This window comes from Vidua macroura, chromosome 21 (genome assembly GCF_024509145.1).
Source record: "Vidua macroura isolate BioBank_ID:100142 chromosome 21, ASM2450914v1, whole genome shotgun sequence".
NCBI classification, from domain to species: Eukaryota; Metazoa; Chordata; class Aves; order Passeriformes; family Viduidae; genus Vidua; species Vidua macroura.
Window position 1 is genome coordinate 5,576,836 of NC_071591.1, and position 17,251 is coordinate 5,594,086.

At 48.3% G+C, this 17,251-nt stretch overlaps 1 protein-coding gene across 1 annotated transcript; it reads right to left on the reverse strand.

The window, feature by feature from the left end:
• Nucleotides 1-760: 760 nt before the first annotated feature.
• MIGA2 (mitoguardin 2) lies at nucleotides 761-16,946 on the reverse strand. Its single transcript, XM_053996087.1, has 16 exons — nucleotides 16,872-16,946; nucleotides 15,481-15,723; nucleotides 14,626-14,836; nucleotides 13,688-13,800; nucleotides 11,597-11,708; nucleotides 10,980-11,119; nucleotides 9,401-9,518; nucleotides 9,134-9,234; nucleotides 8,530-8,645; nucleotides 8,041-8,113; nucleotides 7,729-7,815; nucleotides 7,442-7,540; nucleotides 6,951-7,085; nucleotides 6,184-6,237; nucleotides 5,109-5,225; nucleotides 761-4,978 (listed from the first exon to the last, which is right to left on the reverse strand). The coding sequence occupies exons 2-16, from the start codon at nucleotides 15,574-15,576 to the stop codon at nucleotides 4,775-4,777; spliced, it is 1,776 nt and encodes a 591-aa protein (XP_053852062.1). The 5' UTR covers nucleotides 15,577-15,723; nucleotides 16,872-16,946; the 3' UTR covers nucleotides 761-4,774.
• Nucleotides 16,947-17,251: the final 305 nt, after the last annotated feature.

Here is a 17,251-nt window from a genome sequence, read left to right on the forward strand (position 1 = left end):
ACAGGGTGTGGCGTGAGTCAAAAATTTTCCTATCCATGAACATTTCGTTTGCATATATCCGAGTTCATGACAGGCTTGCATTAATGCTAACAGAGACTCGTTTTTACTTTTTTTTTTTTATTTATTTTTAAGCACAGGGATGAAATTTTAATCACTGTGGAAGAATCAGCCAATCTGATTCAGTCTGGTTTCTCTATCGTTTGAAAATGAAAGTATTTAAATCCACTGTAGTTGTTTCAGGAGAGCAAGAAGATTATTTTCTTGCCTTGCTCAGCAGATAAGCAGCTCTGATACCAACCCACAGGTTTTAGTCTGGGTTTCAGAGTTTGGGAAGCTGGTAAACGCTATAGGACCTTGGATAATGTTTAAGAGGTTCTGCTCCTCACTGGGATTTCTGTTATCTCTTCATCACAGCCTACTCACACCACACCCCAACACAGCCAAACCACCACAGAAAAATCTGAAAAATGAAACCCCACAGTTTCCAACCACAGCTCAAAGTACAAGGAGCTCTTTGGCTTACTTTATAGCCCACTTCATCTGTGGACTTTTCAGCAGACCCAGGAAGACTCCCCATGCAATCAAACCCCTTTACTTTACATTTAAACATTTCAAGTTCCTCATTTTAGCCCTAGGAACAGAAAACCTTGTTTGATACCATCACTACAGCAGAGGTGCTACCACAACTGCCACCTAAATAAGAACCAAAGACTGAGTTTCAAGCATGTTTCTCCAGGAAATTTAGGAACAAAAACCACAATCATGAGGGAAAGTTTTATTTTACTTGTAATGCCCACATCCTAAGATTAAAGATATTTTTTTAAAAATTAGCTGCAAAGAAAAAGATAAAAGCAAAACAAGAACAGATTTTTACACCTTTAGGAAATCAAGAAAAAAATAGGCACAAGTTTACATTCATTAGTTTCAGATATGGCAGAGGAATGTTCTACTGAAGAGGGATAAATAAAATCCTGCTTTCCCACTTCCCTGTATGAGACAACACAAGTCATGCTCTTCAAAGCCACACTGATCTTGTAGATACAAGGCAAATTTTTCCTCAAAAATTTTTTATTAATGTGCTTTAAAGACCATAAAGACCCTCCTAGAGCCATTTGGCATAGTCTCTACATACATACTAAAGTACCAAGGATGTACTTTAACCTCTGGTGAAGCTTGTTACAACCTCCACATAAAAAATGAAAGTCATGCATATTTTAAATTCTGTTTAAGCATCAGACACTATTGAGGGATTTTATTTCATTGCTGCTAAGCCACTTTAAATCCCCATCAGTGTTAAAATCTTGCAAGTGTCAGCCCAGGATGATTTAACCCCTTGAGAATAAGGGTTCATCACAAAAAAAGGTGAACATCTTATCTCAAGGGATTCTACCCGAATACACAGCTGCTACTAATACTGAAGAATTTCCGCTGCTAAACACAATATGCTGGGGAAGGGGTTTTCTAGGGATCTCAGGAAGCCAGAGGGCAGGCAGGTGTTCCATCACACCCTTTAACTCTACCCCGCAATACAGGTGAGTAGGAGAGTCACCTTTTGGGCTGGGCCCTGCTCTGGGTGGGATCAGCCTGAGGGCTGCATCCAAAGGACTTGAACGCAGCAGGTGCCTGACACCACTGCTCAGGCCAGGGAAAGCTGCTTCCACAGGAACAGCTCCTGTCAACCCGCTGATCCTTGAAGTTCCCTTCAGAGGCTGCAGACGCCTTTCTGCCTTTCCTCTTGAGCCACACTGGGACTGGGGAGGGACAAAAAGCAGCGATGAGGTGAGGGGGAGGTGTAGAGAAGTTTAACATCCATCCCAGTAAAGGTAAAACCAGTTTGTCTCGGCAAACATCCTTGGCCGGTGCAGGACCAAGTCACTGCTGGTGAGAAAAGGTGGAGAACTCGACCTTCAAGAAGCTGCAGATGTTCCTGAGGCAGATTCCTCTTTACCTTTACTGGGAGGGCTGTGTAACCTACTTGCAATAAGGGCTAAGGAAAAGCATCAAGCTGTAATAAAACAGTCTTTCTTCATTCGATTGATAAGGAATTTACAATTTCTCAGCTTAAAAAGTGCAAGTTAATGTTTGCTTCAGGGGGACCCTGTTTCAGTATCCTCTCCCAAAAGGATGCAAAAGCCCAAAGTCAGCAGCTAGTGTTTTTGTCTGTACACAAAACAGGAAGGCTGCCCAAGAACTGAGGACAAAGACACTCAAAATAGAAAATAAATACACATAAAACAACACTAAAACCGAGAATTTAACAGCACTGATTGTTTAGAATTACAGTCCATCTCATTATATTAATCTTCACATTTTAGCATCTTTTTAACCACTATACAAAAGCTGCTGAAGTGACTTTCTTCTAAACCAGCCATACAGGAGCACAAAGCACTATGAACATTTTTTTTTGGCGAAGTAACTTGCTTTCAGAATATACCTTACTTTCGAATCACAGTTTACATGTAGCAGGTGTGTCATGCTAATACATCCTCCATTTCTTCTCTTCCTGCACACTACCAGGGGCAAGACATCTCACAGACCCTTCCTAGTTTCAACTACTGTCTCTTAAAGCCTTCTCATAACAGTTTATTCCACGCAGCCTCACTTGGGGCAGCTGCTCCTAATTTCTGCCTCAGCATTGTCCTGTTTATTGCATTAATCTGGTTTCCAGGATAAGCCACATCAGTCAGATGTGCTTACAGAGCACCAGATGTTACTGTGCTCTACACAAACCCCCCCCTGCAAACAACTCAGGAGCATTTCAAGGAATCACAGAACCACAGAAGGGTCAGGTTGGGAGGAACCACAGTGGGTCATCTGGTCCCACCTCCCTGCTCAGGGAGGGTGTCCCTGAAACACATGGCACAGCACATTTATCTGCTCCTTTTACATCCTCCTGTTTACTTTTTTTCTCTGTTTATTTCCTTCCTGCTTTTACCACCAGAATCCACATTAGATATCTGAAGAGGAAGAAAGCATTTGTATTCTCCAAGCCCACACACTGACTTTCCACTCATGTGGAAATTCCAGATTCTTACCTGTTTTTTCACTTGCAAAAATACATCCGGGTAAGCCTTGTGTCTTTCACCCAGAAGAGGCACAAGGGGTAACTAACCAGTCTGGAACAAAAACAGTGAGGCTCATGTTTTTGTGGAAGTCCTGAAGACCTCCTCATTCTGAGGGTTGGACTTGGACTTGTATTATGGACTGAAACAGAAGGCGGCACAGGCTGGATCTCTACTTTTATCTGTGGCATTGTGCTCACAGAGGACTCAGCAAATCATTGCAAGCCTCAGTCCTGCAAGCCAGGACTGCCTCAAGTCAATAGCATGAAGCTGAGTCAGGAGAGGTTTAGGTTGGATATCAGGAAAAGGTTTTCTACCCAGAGGGTGGTTGGGCACTGAACAGACTCCCCAGGGAAGCAGTCACAGCACCAAGCCTGACAGAATTCAAGAAGTTTGGGCAACTCCCTCAGCCCATGGTGGTAATGTTGGGGTGTCCTGCCCAGAGACAGAAATTGGGCTTAATTCTGATGTGTCCCTTCCAACTCAGCACATTCTATTATTCTGTAATTTTTAAGATTCACTAAGTCCAGCACGCTCCACTGCTGCTGTCCTACACAAGTATCCAGCTCAGCTCACATCCCAAAGCAGCCAGATTCAGGTGCTGGCTGGGCAGTCAGGATCACAGCATTTGAGAAGCACTACCATACACACACACATCTGATCATTACCCAAAATTATGCTGCATTTCTTAGAACTGACAGACTGTAAAGACTCATTTCCTCTCTAGAAGCTTGATCACAGTTCTCCAACTATCCACACACATAACCTCACATCCAGCATCTACACTTCTCACTACCCTGTGCACAACAGCAATAGGCACCATGTAATTACCCCTTCCCCCTGCTTGTACACACCCCACACCTCCTACCCAGCAAAAGCTGCTGCTGGCTCATTCTGAAATCCAGCAAGGCACTTTGATGGATGTCAAAGACTTTGTGCAAGCACAGGCAGGATGCAAATCCCCCCCTCTCCTCACACTAACCTGCCTTAGGGGCAAACATAAACCTCAGCAACTTCCTAAGCAAGGATGACCAGGACACAGAGCTCGTCATCCGGTCTCCAAAGAGCAGCAATACCAAGGGAACAGACCAATTTCCCCTTCAGACTGCTTACAAAAGTCTGCATTTTACTTCAGTGCTTTACAGAACTATTTCTTCCTCCCCGGGAAAGAAACCTTTGCTAGTCACATTGCATGTGTTATCACATTAAGGTACAAATCAGCAGTAATTAGTGTCTGTAGGAACACAGCAGAGAAGAACAGTAATAAAAATCCCAAAGCAAGCAAAGCCTCCTTGAGAAGCTAATGGTCAAGTGGAGAATTTACCAACGATATTCCTGTTCCCACACACAATCGTAAACGTCAGGGATTCACCTCCCAGAAAACACAAAGGCAAAACAGGTACATACATTGCCCTATTCAAGAGAATTGGGCAAAAATCTGGGCCCGGGCAGTTCAGGACACAATGTATATATGAAACATTGAAAGTTCTAATAATGACAGGAAGGTGGAACAAAGAAGAAATTCAAACCATAAGTTGGCAAGTGGTCCTGGATCCATCCCAGCAAACACTACTGGCTACAAAAAGCAGAAGGTCCCACCAGATTGCTGTGCGTTCACATAGTCTTGCTGCCACCGCTGCACTTTGCAGGTAGTTTTATCCATCTTGGGGAGGAAAAAGGTCCTTGTACAAAAGTGTTTTCCTCCACTGACATCAGATGAGCTCCTCCTTAAGCGGCTCGGTTTCCCCAGGAAGCACGCCGTTCATCTCCGGGGAAGTCTCGGTGCCCAGATACCCTAAGAGGATCTCGCTGCGCCGCCGCGACAGCTGCAAAATGTCCTCTGCCAGCAACTGCACGGTCGTGTACCTCACGTTGTCAAAGTCAAACATGTCCTTCAGATACTGCACGATCTGGTGCTGCAAGAAAAGGAAGGTTACAGTCAGACCTCCTCCACCTGTCGGTACCAGCCACCAAGAGCACACATCAGCAGCTTTAAGCCAGCAGACAGGAGTCCCAAACAGATGAGGTACAGAAAAAACACCTTACCTTGAAGAAACTGCAGACTTCAGATAGCTGCTGCTTGGGCCCCAGAAAACCAAAGGCTAGAACAGGACTGACATGCTCCGATACGGAGTAGAAATGAGAGATAAAGCCATCTGGTACCTGTCACAGGGAAGAACAGAATTAGTTGGTCTTCACTCTCAAGACAGAATTAGCAGCTTATTCCATATCGGCCACCAACTTCCCTGCCAGAAAGCTTCAGTAACTGAAGAGCTATTTGGAACATCTCTTCCTACAAAACTACATTTATCTTTCAGATCCCTTGAAGGATGACTAGAGCTTTTTATCTTCATGTTTCTAAACTGCTATTTCAAGAGGAAAATGAACAGAAGAAAATGAAAAGCAATCACCAGCCAGCCTTTATAGCCTCTATGTATAATTTGCTGACCAAGCCAGGAAAGGACATGCAAATATCCAAGGCAGAGCTACTGCATGACAGCACCAGTAGAGCTTCCAATTCTCTCATTTCTCCCTGTGCCATCTCAGGAGCCAAACCCTGTAGTACCAGCTGGCTGTGGGATTGAGCTGAAAAATTGCCAGAGGCCACAGACCCTGTGGCAGCACCAGGGTTGTGAAGTTGTGGCTTCCTGTTCCCCTGCTCCATAAACTTGTCTGCTGCGATACTTTGGGAAGTCACAGATTTAAGTAAAACTCATCAACTAATGGCTAATTAGCATCAGCACTGGGGAGTGGAGCAGTGCCTGAACCTTCCTTTTGCTGCCAGCAAGGAAAGCACAATTCAGGAGCAGTCCCTTGTTGCCTGGGGTCTGTGGCCATTCCTACAGTATTGAGAGCAGGGAGAGGGAATTCCAGACAGGCAATACTGTCGTTTGAATCCTCACATTAAGAAAAAGGGAGAATAAACTCAGACTGATTCAATAAAATACTGGCATAGCACTGGAGCCATGACTGCAGGACCCCAGGGCTGTAAAGCATCACAAAGAATGTGACTCTGTTCAGTCTTCTACCACTTAAGATTTTGCACTTTGTCAAGATCTATGTGTTCTGTTTTCAGCCTCAAATACATTAGATTCTTTCCCTTTTGATTAATTTTGCTTACCATCAGAAGCCTCCTTTTTGCTTTCAGAACTGACCAGCAAGCAGTTGCTAGAGCCTACAATTAACAGAGAAAGTCCATTCGTTACTCGGATTATTTAAAAAAAACACAAAGTTTACCAACACATTGTCATCAAAACATCACTTGCCCTTTTGTGCCAAAAAATCTTTAAAATTACAAAATTGAAGTGAACTGGAAGCAGATTTAGCCACTTCAGATCCATTCCAGAGAAGCCAAAGGGTTTTTGAGGATTGTTAATATGATCTGACATAGTTGCCCAACAGCCCACGATCCCCTGTAAGCAGACAGCTGTTACAAAGTGCTATCTTACTCTCAATCTATCAAACTAATCAGTCTTAAAAATACAGCTGGAGGGCAGAACTAAAGGAAAGCTTTGCAATTTGAGCTTCAGTCTGCTGAGGTACTGCCAGAATGAATGGCCACATGCTAAAACCCACATAATTTTCCCTACATTTTGGCCCTTTTATTCTCATTCATAAAAATAGATGCTGTCATCTTTTAACGTCTCCATGGCATCACTGATAAAAGCCCCTAGAGCTGTAAGTCTGGTTGCCAACCAGATGCTTTCAAAATAAGGAAAGCTTTCCTGTAAACAATTTCCATGCACAAGAAGGCTGTTGTTTAGAACTTCAGGAAAGCATGGCAGTTATAAAGAGAGAATTCAGCTGAGCTGGGAGAGATGAGGTTATGCTCTTTTCTGGCCTTGGCACTGATCTCACACTCACACCAGCACTCCCTGTCTCACGCACCGTCTCCTTGAAGCTGTCGGACAGCCAGCGGTTGCGCAGCACAGCCAGCACGGAGGAGGGAGGATTCTCCAGATCCTCAAAAGCATCCATGAGGATGAAGTCCAGCACAATATCAAAGAAGCTCATGCACACCACCTGTCAGGGAGCAGAACAGTCTGTGAAGGGAACAGGTTTTAAAAAGAGAGACAGGCTCTTTTGGTTTGAAGCAAGAAGACGTAACAAGCTGAAGTCAATGTAATCGTACTACAACAGCAGGTCTTTCACACCTGGGCCATTCCTACATATGCATTGTAATACAATCACAATGGTTTGGCTTGTAAGGGACTTAAAAACCATCCAGTTCCACCCCTGCCATGGGCAGGGACACCTTCCACTAAACCAGGCTCCTTCAAGCCCCATCCAGCCTGCCTCTGAGCACTTCCACAACCTCTATGGGCAAGGATTATCTTCTAACTCCTCTGCAACTCTGTAAAGACAATGTCTTTACCAACCCCTCTTCCCTCGAGCTCCTGCTGAGTGGTCGGCCAGGTCTCCTGCTTCAAGGCATAACGCAGCATCTCCTCATAGCTTTCCAGAAAAGCTTTGGGATTCTGGAAGAGCAGAGAAACAAAACAGAACTTTAACTACTTGTATTTGAGCTGACATCAACATGACAGTAATCACCAGCATGAAGATGAAATTTTCTTCTTCTAACACACTGGAAAAAGTCTGAGTTGGGATGGGAGAACAAGTATCCTTGTGCTCAAGACACAGTTTAGTTGTTACACAAACTTCCTACCTTTTCTGCTTTTGTCATCAGTCCTATCATCATCTGCTTCCCAACCTCCCCAAAAAACAGCTGATTGCTTTCATCCTCCAGCAGCTCCTGCAAAGGGAACACAGATGTCTCTTGTGAGCACCTACACACCCTCAAATTCCAAGCTGGAAAAAACAAAAAAAAAGGGCAGGACATGAAGCAGTGCAATGCTGCACACACCAGTGTCGTTAACCTTTAATAAGCTGGAACCTAGGAAACAAAACTGCAGTCTCCAGGAACATGCTGCTGGCAGCCATGTGCCATGGAAACCTGGGAGCCTGGAGCCATTCTCACCTGGAATGCCTGCCTGACACAATGCAGCTTTGCCAGGAAATCCTGGTCACTGTAGCAGCCAAGGAGCTCTGTCCTAAAGGGAAAGGGGAAGAATTGTGTAAATTCCAGTTCTGATGTTGGTGTTCCTACAACTACAGTCCCCTAAAAACAAAAAACTGAATTCCCACTGTGTGCAAAGGAACAGTCACATTCCCTTTATCCAGCTCCCTGGGGGAACAGAGCACCTCTGCCAGGCTGGTACAGGACTGTGCCAGCCTCCCAGAACAGTCACACTTCCTATCACTAATTTCCTGAGACAATTACTCTTTCTTAACATGCGAGTCCCTAAAATCTGGGGTTAATTCCCTGGGAAGGCCGAACCAGCAGGAAGGATGCTGTGATTTTATGACCCCAATGGGTTATTCTGGTTGTGGGGCTGCTCAAAGGCAGATGATGTGTTCACAGCACTCCAGGGGACACCAGGTCCCACAGCTCCAGCTGGCTCTTCACCTCAGCGTCCGGCACGCGACCTTCCCTTCTTTCACCAACTCCAGAGCTTCTTCATATGCTGCCACTGGCTTGGAGAGGTGGAATGGCATTTGCTCAAAGGGGAGAGAGTCAAAGAGCTGTAGAGGTAACAAGAAACATGGGAAGAACAAAGTGAGCTCATTAAATATTTGCAAACACACAGTGCACACAAGCAAGGTGGGCCTTCTTCAGAAAATCTTCAGCTAGCAAAGTTTGTCAGTGACAATTGTTTCATGCAAAGATATTTATTTTCTCACCAAAAGCTGTCTCAGCTCTGACACCGCTCAATATTCCATAAAATTTACACCACCAAGCCATCTTACATAGATAACAGCACTTTCCTAGCTGTTATGGCATGTTTTCTGTAGTAGATAAGAAGACGACATGGAAGTGCTGGTTGGAAAAGCCTGCACCATCCCCCTCATTAAAACTTTCCCTAACATCCATCATGAACCTCCCAGCCTGGCGCTGTTGCTCTGTGTTTGACCATCTTCCTCTCCCAAGATTATATTTGGCTTTGCTCTGCTGCCTTTGTGCCTTCCCTCCAAGCCACTGGGCTGTGACACACAGGTGACACTTCAGTCACCTCTGCTGCAGAGAAGAAGGAATCCTCCGAAGCGGAGCTGTCCTCATCATCCGTCCGCAGCCGCAATGATCCGTCCGCCAACGGAAGCATCAAAGTCTTCTCTGGAGGAGAGAAAGAAGCCACATGTGTTGCAGTTCATGGACCAACATTCCTCTTAGCTCCTGTCTCTCTTCCACTCCCACTTTGCCACTCCTCCTTCACCTGGCTTATAGAAAAGATGTAAAACCAGGCAGGAAATTGGCATTTTACTGCAGCCAGGCGCCCTACCCAGATCCAGCAGCACGCTGTCCGACGGGAGCGAGGAGCCAAACTCTTCCTGGAGGTGGTAGGCTCGGTGCAAGAGGGACTCCAGCTTCTCAGCAAACTCTCTTTTCTGGGACTCCTCCTGGAACACACAGAAATGTCACCCTTAGTTAGCCAGCTGGGCACAGACAGATTGGGCAGCACAAATATGGGAGGAAATTTTCAGTAAAAATGGGATTTGCAGTCTGCAGATTAAATGATTAAAAATAAAAAGAGAGAGGAGTCATTAATCCTACAATGCAGCTAATAATGTATGGGGAGGGAAGCTTCTACACAGCCTACTCAAACCCTCTGGCTTTTGAGCTTCACAATTTTGTTTTCCTATTAAAAACGGAAGAAAGAACTAAAGAACTTTAACTTGCCAGCCAGAAAAACAGGTATTTTAATAAGTTATACACCACTTAAATCTCTCCTGAAGTTAGACTTTAGCCTAATTTCCAGGAGAAATCGCATCAGGAAACCTGTGTTGAATATAACAGGATATCCAGAACTGGAAAACTGAATATTTAGATTAAGATGCTGGGCATAAATTAAGTTTGCTATAAACAACACAAGAGGATGGAAAAAAAAAAGTGTGGGGAAAATAAGACTTAAACAGCATCTTGCCTTCATGCCTCTATGTTTGCATGAGTATCTCACCCAGAAGACAGGAGCATTAACAAGAAGCACAGAATCTATTTTCATAATGAATCAACTGGTTTTAAGGCAGTTTTAGAAACACTACAGGGCCCTTTAAGGAGAGCCAACAACAACAGAATCCAGATTTGCCTTGGATAAATATGATCCAGCACAAAAGACAAATGTCCCACATACTTACTACACCAGACTGTTTACAAAAGGCTGGGAACACTTTTTTTTCCAGTGAGAACTCCTGGAGAGTTCAGAGTTCAGCTCCTTTCACAGTCCTGAGTTACAGCAGGTTTTTTTAGCTTTGTGGCTGTCACTGAGCCATTCTAGTTTAGATCTCCTTTAACACAGGTCTTCCATGCAGAGTCCTCAAGTCCCAGACAGCAAAGGGTGCCCTAAAATCCTGGTTTCTGTAGCTGCAGAGGCTGAGTGAGGTACACATCTCCCTGCAGGGACCAGGGCCATACCCAGCTCCTACCAAATTCCCACTGCTTTCCTCATCCACACACACAGAGCTGGGCTCTGCTCTCCACCCAGCTCCCAGAAGTGGCAGTGACCATCAAGATCTCCATTTTAAATGCATTAAAAAGTTACAGAGACAACCCTGCCAGCCAAAGCAGTGCTGCTTTCATCACAGCCTCTTCTCACCACAGGCTGTGCCACGGGAGGACACGTGTGACAGTGAGTGACACAAGGCTGGAAGGTGGATGGAAACGCTGGGGAATGAGGGGGCGAGACGTATTAAAAAGAGAAAGAAATTAAAAACACCCACTCCCACTGCATAAGGAAGCTGCAGATACAGACAGCTCTTAAACAGAGTCTGGCCTGACTCTGCCCTTAATTTGCTCTCCTTTTAACCTCCCACTGTTTACAGCTTCCAGCACCCAGGCTGGCCTTTCAGCATGTGGGGACCTACCTCTGAAATGTTCTCAGACATGCTCTCTTGCTGTTTCCTGCTGTCCCAGGGCACAGGGGTGCTGGTACAAGCACTGTCCCTCTGCCTGATGCTCAGAGCCTGTTCCCATTTCTGCAGGGCCTCCTCAAACAGCTCCATGCCTGGAAACCCAACCAAATACTGGCTGTGAGAGTCCCAGGGCACTCAGGAACAAAGAGATACAGGATGAGTCTTTGCTCACTCAGACAATCCAGCAAAGAGGGAAATCCCTCCCCAGAATAAAGAATAAACATATTCTATTTCTTTCCTGTTTAAATATGGTTTACTTTGAATTAGAACATTCCCAAACTGGTTAAAGCATCATCCATGTTACTGCCAAAATATTGTTCTCTGCACAAGATGAGCCTGTTGCTCAAGAACAGTGTTTTGGAAGTAAATTATTCACTGACAAAAAAGGTTTGTTTTTTTTGTAAGAGAAAATGGGATTTTTATTTGAGCTTAAGCTGAGAATGGAAGGATCTTTCTGTTAGAGCTCTACATTGAGCTGCTGATGCTCTGTGTCAGTTCTCACCCTCTTCTTGCTCTCAGAGTGGTAAACAACCCCTCCCCAGAGCAATGCTACCCTTGTGCCTGCTTACCTTGAACATAGAGGCTTTCTGCACTGGAATCACCAATGGCTCCAGCATCTCCCATTGCCTGGGCCTCCCACATCCCTGGGGGTACTGGACTTGAGGAGTTGACTGCTACCATCTGCAGGAAGGGACCAGAGAGCAGCAAATGCCTTTTGAATTCTCTTAGAAATGCTAGGATCAAACAAACACCGCCAGCCTTCAGCAAAAGGGCATTTTCCTTCCCCATGTTTGCCCTTGTGCTCCCCTGTATCAATGAGCACTGATGGAGGAAACAGCCCAGGAAAGCTCCAAAGCAGTCACTACAAAGGCATCAGGATTTTGATGGAAAGATCATGTCAGCCCCAGCTGCCTGTACAGAAAACACTGGAGGTGGCAAGGAAGCAAAACAGGCCAAACAAAAGAAACAGTTTCCCAAAAAAAATACAGCTGAGGATTCCCCAGAGGGCAAGGGGAATCCTCACTCTCCTCTTTGTAACCAGATCCTCTCCTGGGAGGGCTGAGCTTGACAATCCACACAGAGGTGTCAGTTCAGCTTTGTCCAATTTCACACCAGGGCATCGATGTCTTCTAAAGTCTGACCCAATAAAGTGCTGGATTCAACACTATCAGTGACCAGTGTTTTCCTGTGGCTTACAGAAGGATCTCCAAACATGAGCCTGGTACTAAAAAAAAGCTACACTAATCAGCTGACAGATGAATTCCTGTCCTGCCTCCATTGATCAATCCCTGTGGAGTGTTAATAAATCACCTTGAGATCTTGAACTGCAAATCATCAGTTCACTGCTGCCAATTTACTTATGGATGACAAAGAGGAGCCCAGGAGGCAAATGAGAGCACAGGCAAAACCTGCAGCTGTGCAAAGAATGAGCTGGTTTTTTCCACCAAGTAATATAAAAACTGTAAGTACAGGGTCAGCTCATCTGTACAAAAACAGATGCCTCTCTGTGGGGATATCCCCACCCAGGCACCAGCAGTGGAAAAAGGTATTTATTTATGGACTGCTTTTTATTTAAAGAGAAATAGAACTTCAGTGATGCAAAACCTGGACAGCATCTGTGTGAATAGAGAAGCCATGGGGGAATTACATGGATGTGAGTCCCTGTGGAGGGGAAAGAGCTGGACACAGCTTGGTGCTCAGGGACACATCCCATCACACCCCAGTTCCCCAGGGAATGCTGAGCCTGCCCAGCGCCGTGCCAGCACTGCCGCCTGCTGGAGACACACTTCGGCCAGCACGGATTTTGGCAACTCCCGGTGCTTTAGCTGTACTAAAAACAGCAACACCAGCATGTGCTGAGGAGTGCTGGAACCCAACAGCTCCTTTCAAAGGGGTGATTTTTCCCCTCTCCTTGGCCCAGCATTGCCAAGCAGCTTCTGAGCCTGGGCGATGACAAGGGATGGCTTTGCAGCACCTCACAGAGGTTCATCTGTGTCCCCCCTGCTCCAACAGAACGTTAGCTCTGAGCAATGGGGATGTGAAACAGGTCTTGAAGACACAAATGCTTCCAGTTTTGGTCTCACAAAAGGTGGCTATAAGCACTAATGGCTTCTTCCACCTGGTTAAGCTTGAAATACCTGTACTCATAGGCAGCTTTTTTGGCTTTGGAGGAGGTGGGTTGGCCCAGAATGACTGAGCTGTGTTCTCACCCTGTGCTGTCTCCTGAACAGAGCTATCAGATTTTGGTAGCTAATTTGGTTTTAAGAAGAAAGCAAGCTGTGAGCAGCCCCAGCACAGAAGGGAGGGGCTGCTGGGCCACCCAAACCCCCACCACAGAGGGAAGCAAACAAGCTCCCCATTGCTATGAGACCCAGAAACAGAGAGCTCCAAGGAATCATGGCCACATCACGCAGGGAAATCCCTCCTGAGACTCCTCCTTGGCCAAAGAACTGGCCAAGGAACCCTGGAGCTCCTGGCCACAAAAAAATTGCTACTCACAGGGAACTCCAGACACTCAGTGCAAGATTAACATCAGAACCCGCCCTACAATTATACTGCAATCTGTTCTGCTCCGTGGGCCAGCACAAGCCCAAGGACTTGGTGAGCTCATGACAGGTCTGTGCTCTGACATCTCCCAGCCCTGCTAACAAGGTCCTTACCGAGGCGAGGCTGTGGGAGGAACTGGAATGTTTGCTGGGCTCAATGGAGGAAATCCCGCTGAGGGTGTCATTGCTCTTGCTGCCAGGGCTCTGGACTCTCCTGCTGGAGTATCCTGCAGTTGGGAAGGTCACACAAAAACAGGATTTTAGGCACGGTTGACTGCAGCAGGGAACAGGGAGGGGAACATCACCTTGTCCACTGTAACTGTGAATGGCAAAAGCAGTATCCAATACCTAGAAATAAGCCACAGATCTCCTGTCTGCTCTGCTTTGCTCTGAGACTTGTGTCAGTGGGGATCTGAGGCTGAGGAATGTATTCACTGCTTATGGACAGCAAGAGGCAAGTGGAAACAATCAAGCAAAAACTCCTCCACCTTCCCTCAGGACAGGCAGAAGACAGACACAGCTCCCTTGATTTTCATGTTTCACCAAACAAATGCTTAATCCCTAAAGTGCTTTGCTGAGGGCCTGGATCAGTCTTACCCCTAAAATCAGTACAAATGGTGAGGAAGCTGCCCAAGGTCTGGGAGTCACCACAGAGCTGGATGGACACTCCCAACTGCCCAGCCTGGCTCAGGCCACCCTCCCCTCCCCTCAGCTGAGCACTGACATCACGAGATCAATGCAGAACCAGGTCACTGCATGCCCGGGTTGTTATTATTGGGGCAGCCTGGTAATGGTCCACAGGCTGCCTACAGGAAATGGGATGGGAACTACAAACCCCAGGGAAAACATCAGCACACCTTTTGTTCCCAAGACTGAGCTCACAATCTCTCCCATTGCTCCCCAAACCCCGAGCTCATGGCACTGCTCTTCAGAATTCCCACTTTGTTCTGCATCAGAGCACTGCACAAATGGCTTTGCTTTCCCCTCCCCACACCTCCCCATCGCTCCCTGTACAACCTCTTTGGGGATTTCTCCCTTTTTGCGAGGCCAACCTTTCTTCACGGAGGAGACCCTCCTGGTTGGCAGGATGGGCACTGTGATCCCTCCTGGTTTAAAGCCACACTTGTCCGGAGCAATTTGCTTCTTTCGGCGGCGCCGCCGCTTCAGCTGATGAGCTGCAAGAGCCAAGGCCACCGTCCCCAGAGCTGTGGCAAACAGCACCTTGCGCAGGCCTGGAGAGAGCCGCAGCTGAGAGAAGACAGACTTTAAACACAAAAGAAATGGAAGAGCAACAATGAAAAACCAATTCCACTGCCCTTTAAAAAAAAAAAACAAAACAAAACAATTAAAAACAGTGTTAAACATGAAACACCTTGGCTTTACCCTGCCACCCATCAAACACGCCCTCTGCTACACAACTAAGACATAGCAGCAAAGAGACTGTGGAGCATCATTTTGACAGGACCTGGAGAAATTGGGTCTTGATCCTCATTGCCAAAACACACTGCAAAATCTGCACATGGCCTGGGACAGATGCAATCCAGGTTACCCAAATTCAGCTCTGAAACCCTGGTGTGAAGCTGAGCTTTACTGCTCCAAGTGCTGCATCACTACAAGTGGGGAACATATTACTCTTCTTTAAAAGACAAGTCTTTTTTTAGAGCCTTTGATGAAGAGAAAGATTGAACCTGGGTGTTCTCCCAGGGAGGGATGTGGGAAGTGCTTTTCTCTCCAAGCCCACTCAGAACAACTCTCTTCCACCACCCCAAACTCCTCCTGCAAGTCCTCCAATCCCTCAAACTGCCCAGGTGCCCCAGCACCACCCCACTGTGCCTCCATCTCACACAGACAACCCCGCAGAGTCAGCCCAAGGAATGTGACAGGAAAACCCTTCCTGCTCCTTGTACCTGCCCAAAGGTCGTGTAAACGAACACGGGGATCTCTGCCACGGTCATTGCCAAGGCCTGCATGATGGACATTCCCTCTGTCCTTCTGAACGCCATGTCTGCACCAGGATCTCGGCGCCTTCAGGAGCCACAGCGGGGAAGGGCACTTGTGGATGCTGTGTGAGCTGCTCACAAAGGAATCCAACTTTTCTCTGACATCTGGCTCAGAGTCCTGGAGTTGGCCTTCATCCAACAATCCTCCTCCTGCGGGAAGAGGGGGAAAATCGGGTGAGTGAAGGGAGCACCTGCCCTGCTGCTTCCTGCACTTTACAAACCACACACCATGTCACTTGGAACAGCAAATCTAAAATATCTTCTCACCAGCAGCAGCAATTCCTTTGTTTGTCCTGCTAACCACGGGGACAGATTCCCAAACTGCTCTTCAGCAGCAGCACCCTGGGATTTGACAGCTCCCAGAGATTTCTACGTGTACCAGACCTGGCTGCACATGGTTGGAGGGATTTTGTTTGCAGTCCCCATATAAAAAAAGTCCCAATTATCCCAAATAACCATAGACACATTTTCCTTGCCAAAACTCTGCTTTCACGCAGTTTTCTGTGCATCACAGCCCTGCTCAAGAGCCACCAACCAAAGGGGGTTTGCGCAGGAGGTTTCAATGTGAAACCTCGGGGCTGGGCAGGAGGGATGTGCTCAGGTCAAGGACAGAGCGACAGAAGGCACTGATGTGTGAGCCCGGAGCGCGGTGACAAAGCCGTGCCCCCGCCTGACACCCTCCCCGCACCCGCTGCCCCGAGCACCTCACGGAATGTTCCCGGGCAGTGGGAGCCCGCAGGGAGCGGACACCGCACATGGGCTCTCCCCACAAGGTTAAACGCAACGTCCTGCCCACGGCAGAGGCGAGAAGAGCAAAGTGCCGGGAATTTTGGGCACAGAAAGCAGCCCGGGGTTACCACACCGGGACAGGGAGCACAGGGACCGGGGTACCAAGGCAGCCCCTCTGTCGGACATCTCCCCCCAGCCCTGCCCGCCGTGGGGTTCAGCCCCCCGGCCCGGCGGGGAGCGTCCCACGGGACCCCCCGCACCTGCACTGCAGCACGCTGGGCCCTGCAGAAAGGGCGCCCGCACCCCCCGCAGCATCCCCGCACCCCCGACATCCCCCGCATCCCCCCTGCGCCCTCGGGTGCCCCGCACCCCTGCTGCATCCCCGGCGTTCATTCACCCCGGGTGCATCCCCGCCGCCCGCGCACCCGCACCCTCCGCGCCTCCCACCCCCATGACCGGCTTCAGCCGGGGGTCCCCGGCCCGGCGCTCCCCTCTGCTTCCCCCCCACTAACGATGGTGCGGCCCGGCGGGCCCGGCCCCAGCGAGCGGGCGCGGGCGGCACCACTCACCGCGGCGGGGGGGGCGCGCGGCCCCGCTGGGCGCCCTCTCCCCGCGCCGCGCGCCATGGCCGCGGAAGGGCAGCGTCTCCTTCCCCCGCGCCGCAGCCCACCCCGCCGGGGGCGGGGCCAAGCGGAGATACCGCCCCCGTTCCCATTCCAGCCAATCAGAGCGGAGAGCCGCCCGCCGCCGCGCCAATCGGAACGCGCCCGGCTCGGGGATGCGGCGGCGATCGCCGTGGAGCGGGGAGAGAAGGGGCGGGGAGCGCGGCGCGAGTTCCTATTGGCGGGCGCTGACAGCCCCCTCCGCCGCCGCCGCCGCGCTTAAAGGGGCCGCGCCCGCCGCCCGCGCCCCCGCCCGCCGAGGCGCTGCCGGAGCTCACGGACCCTGT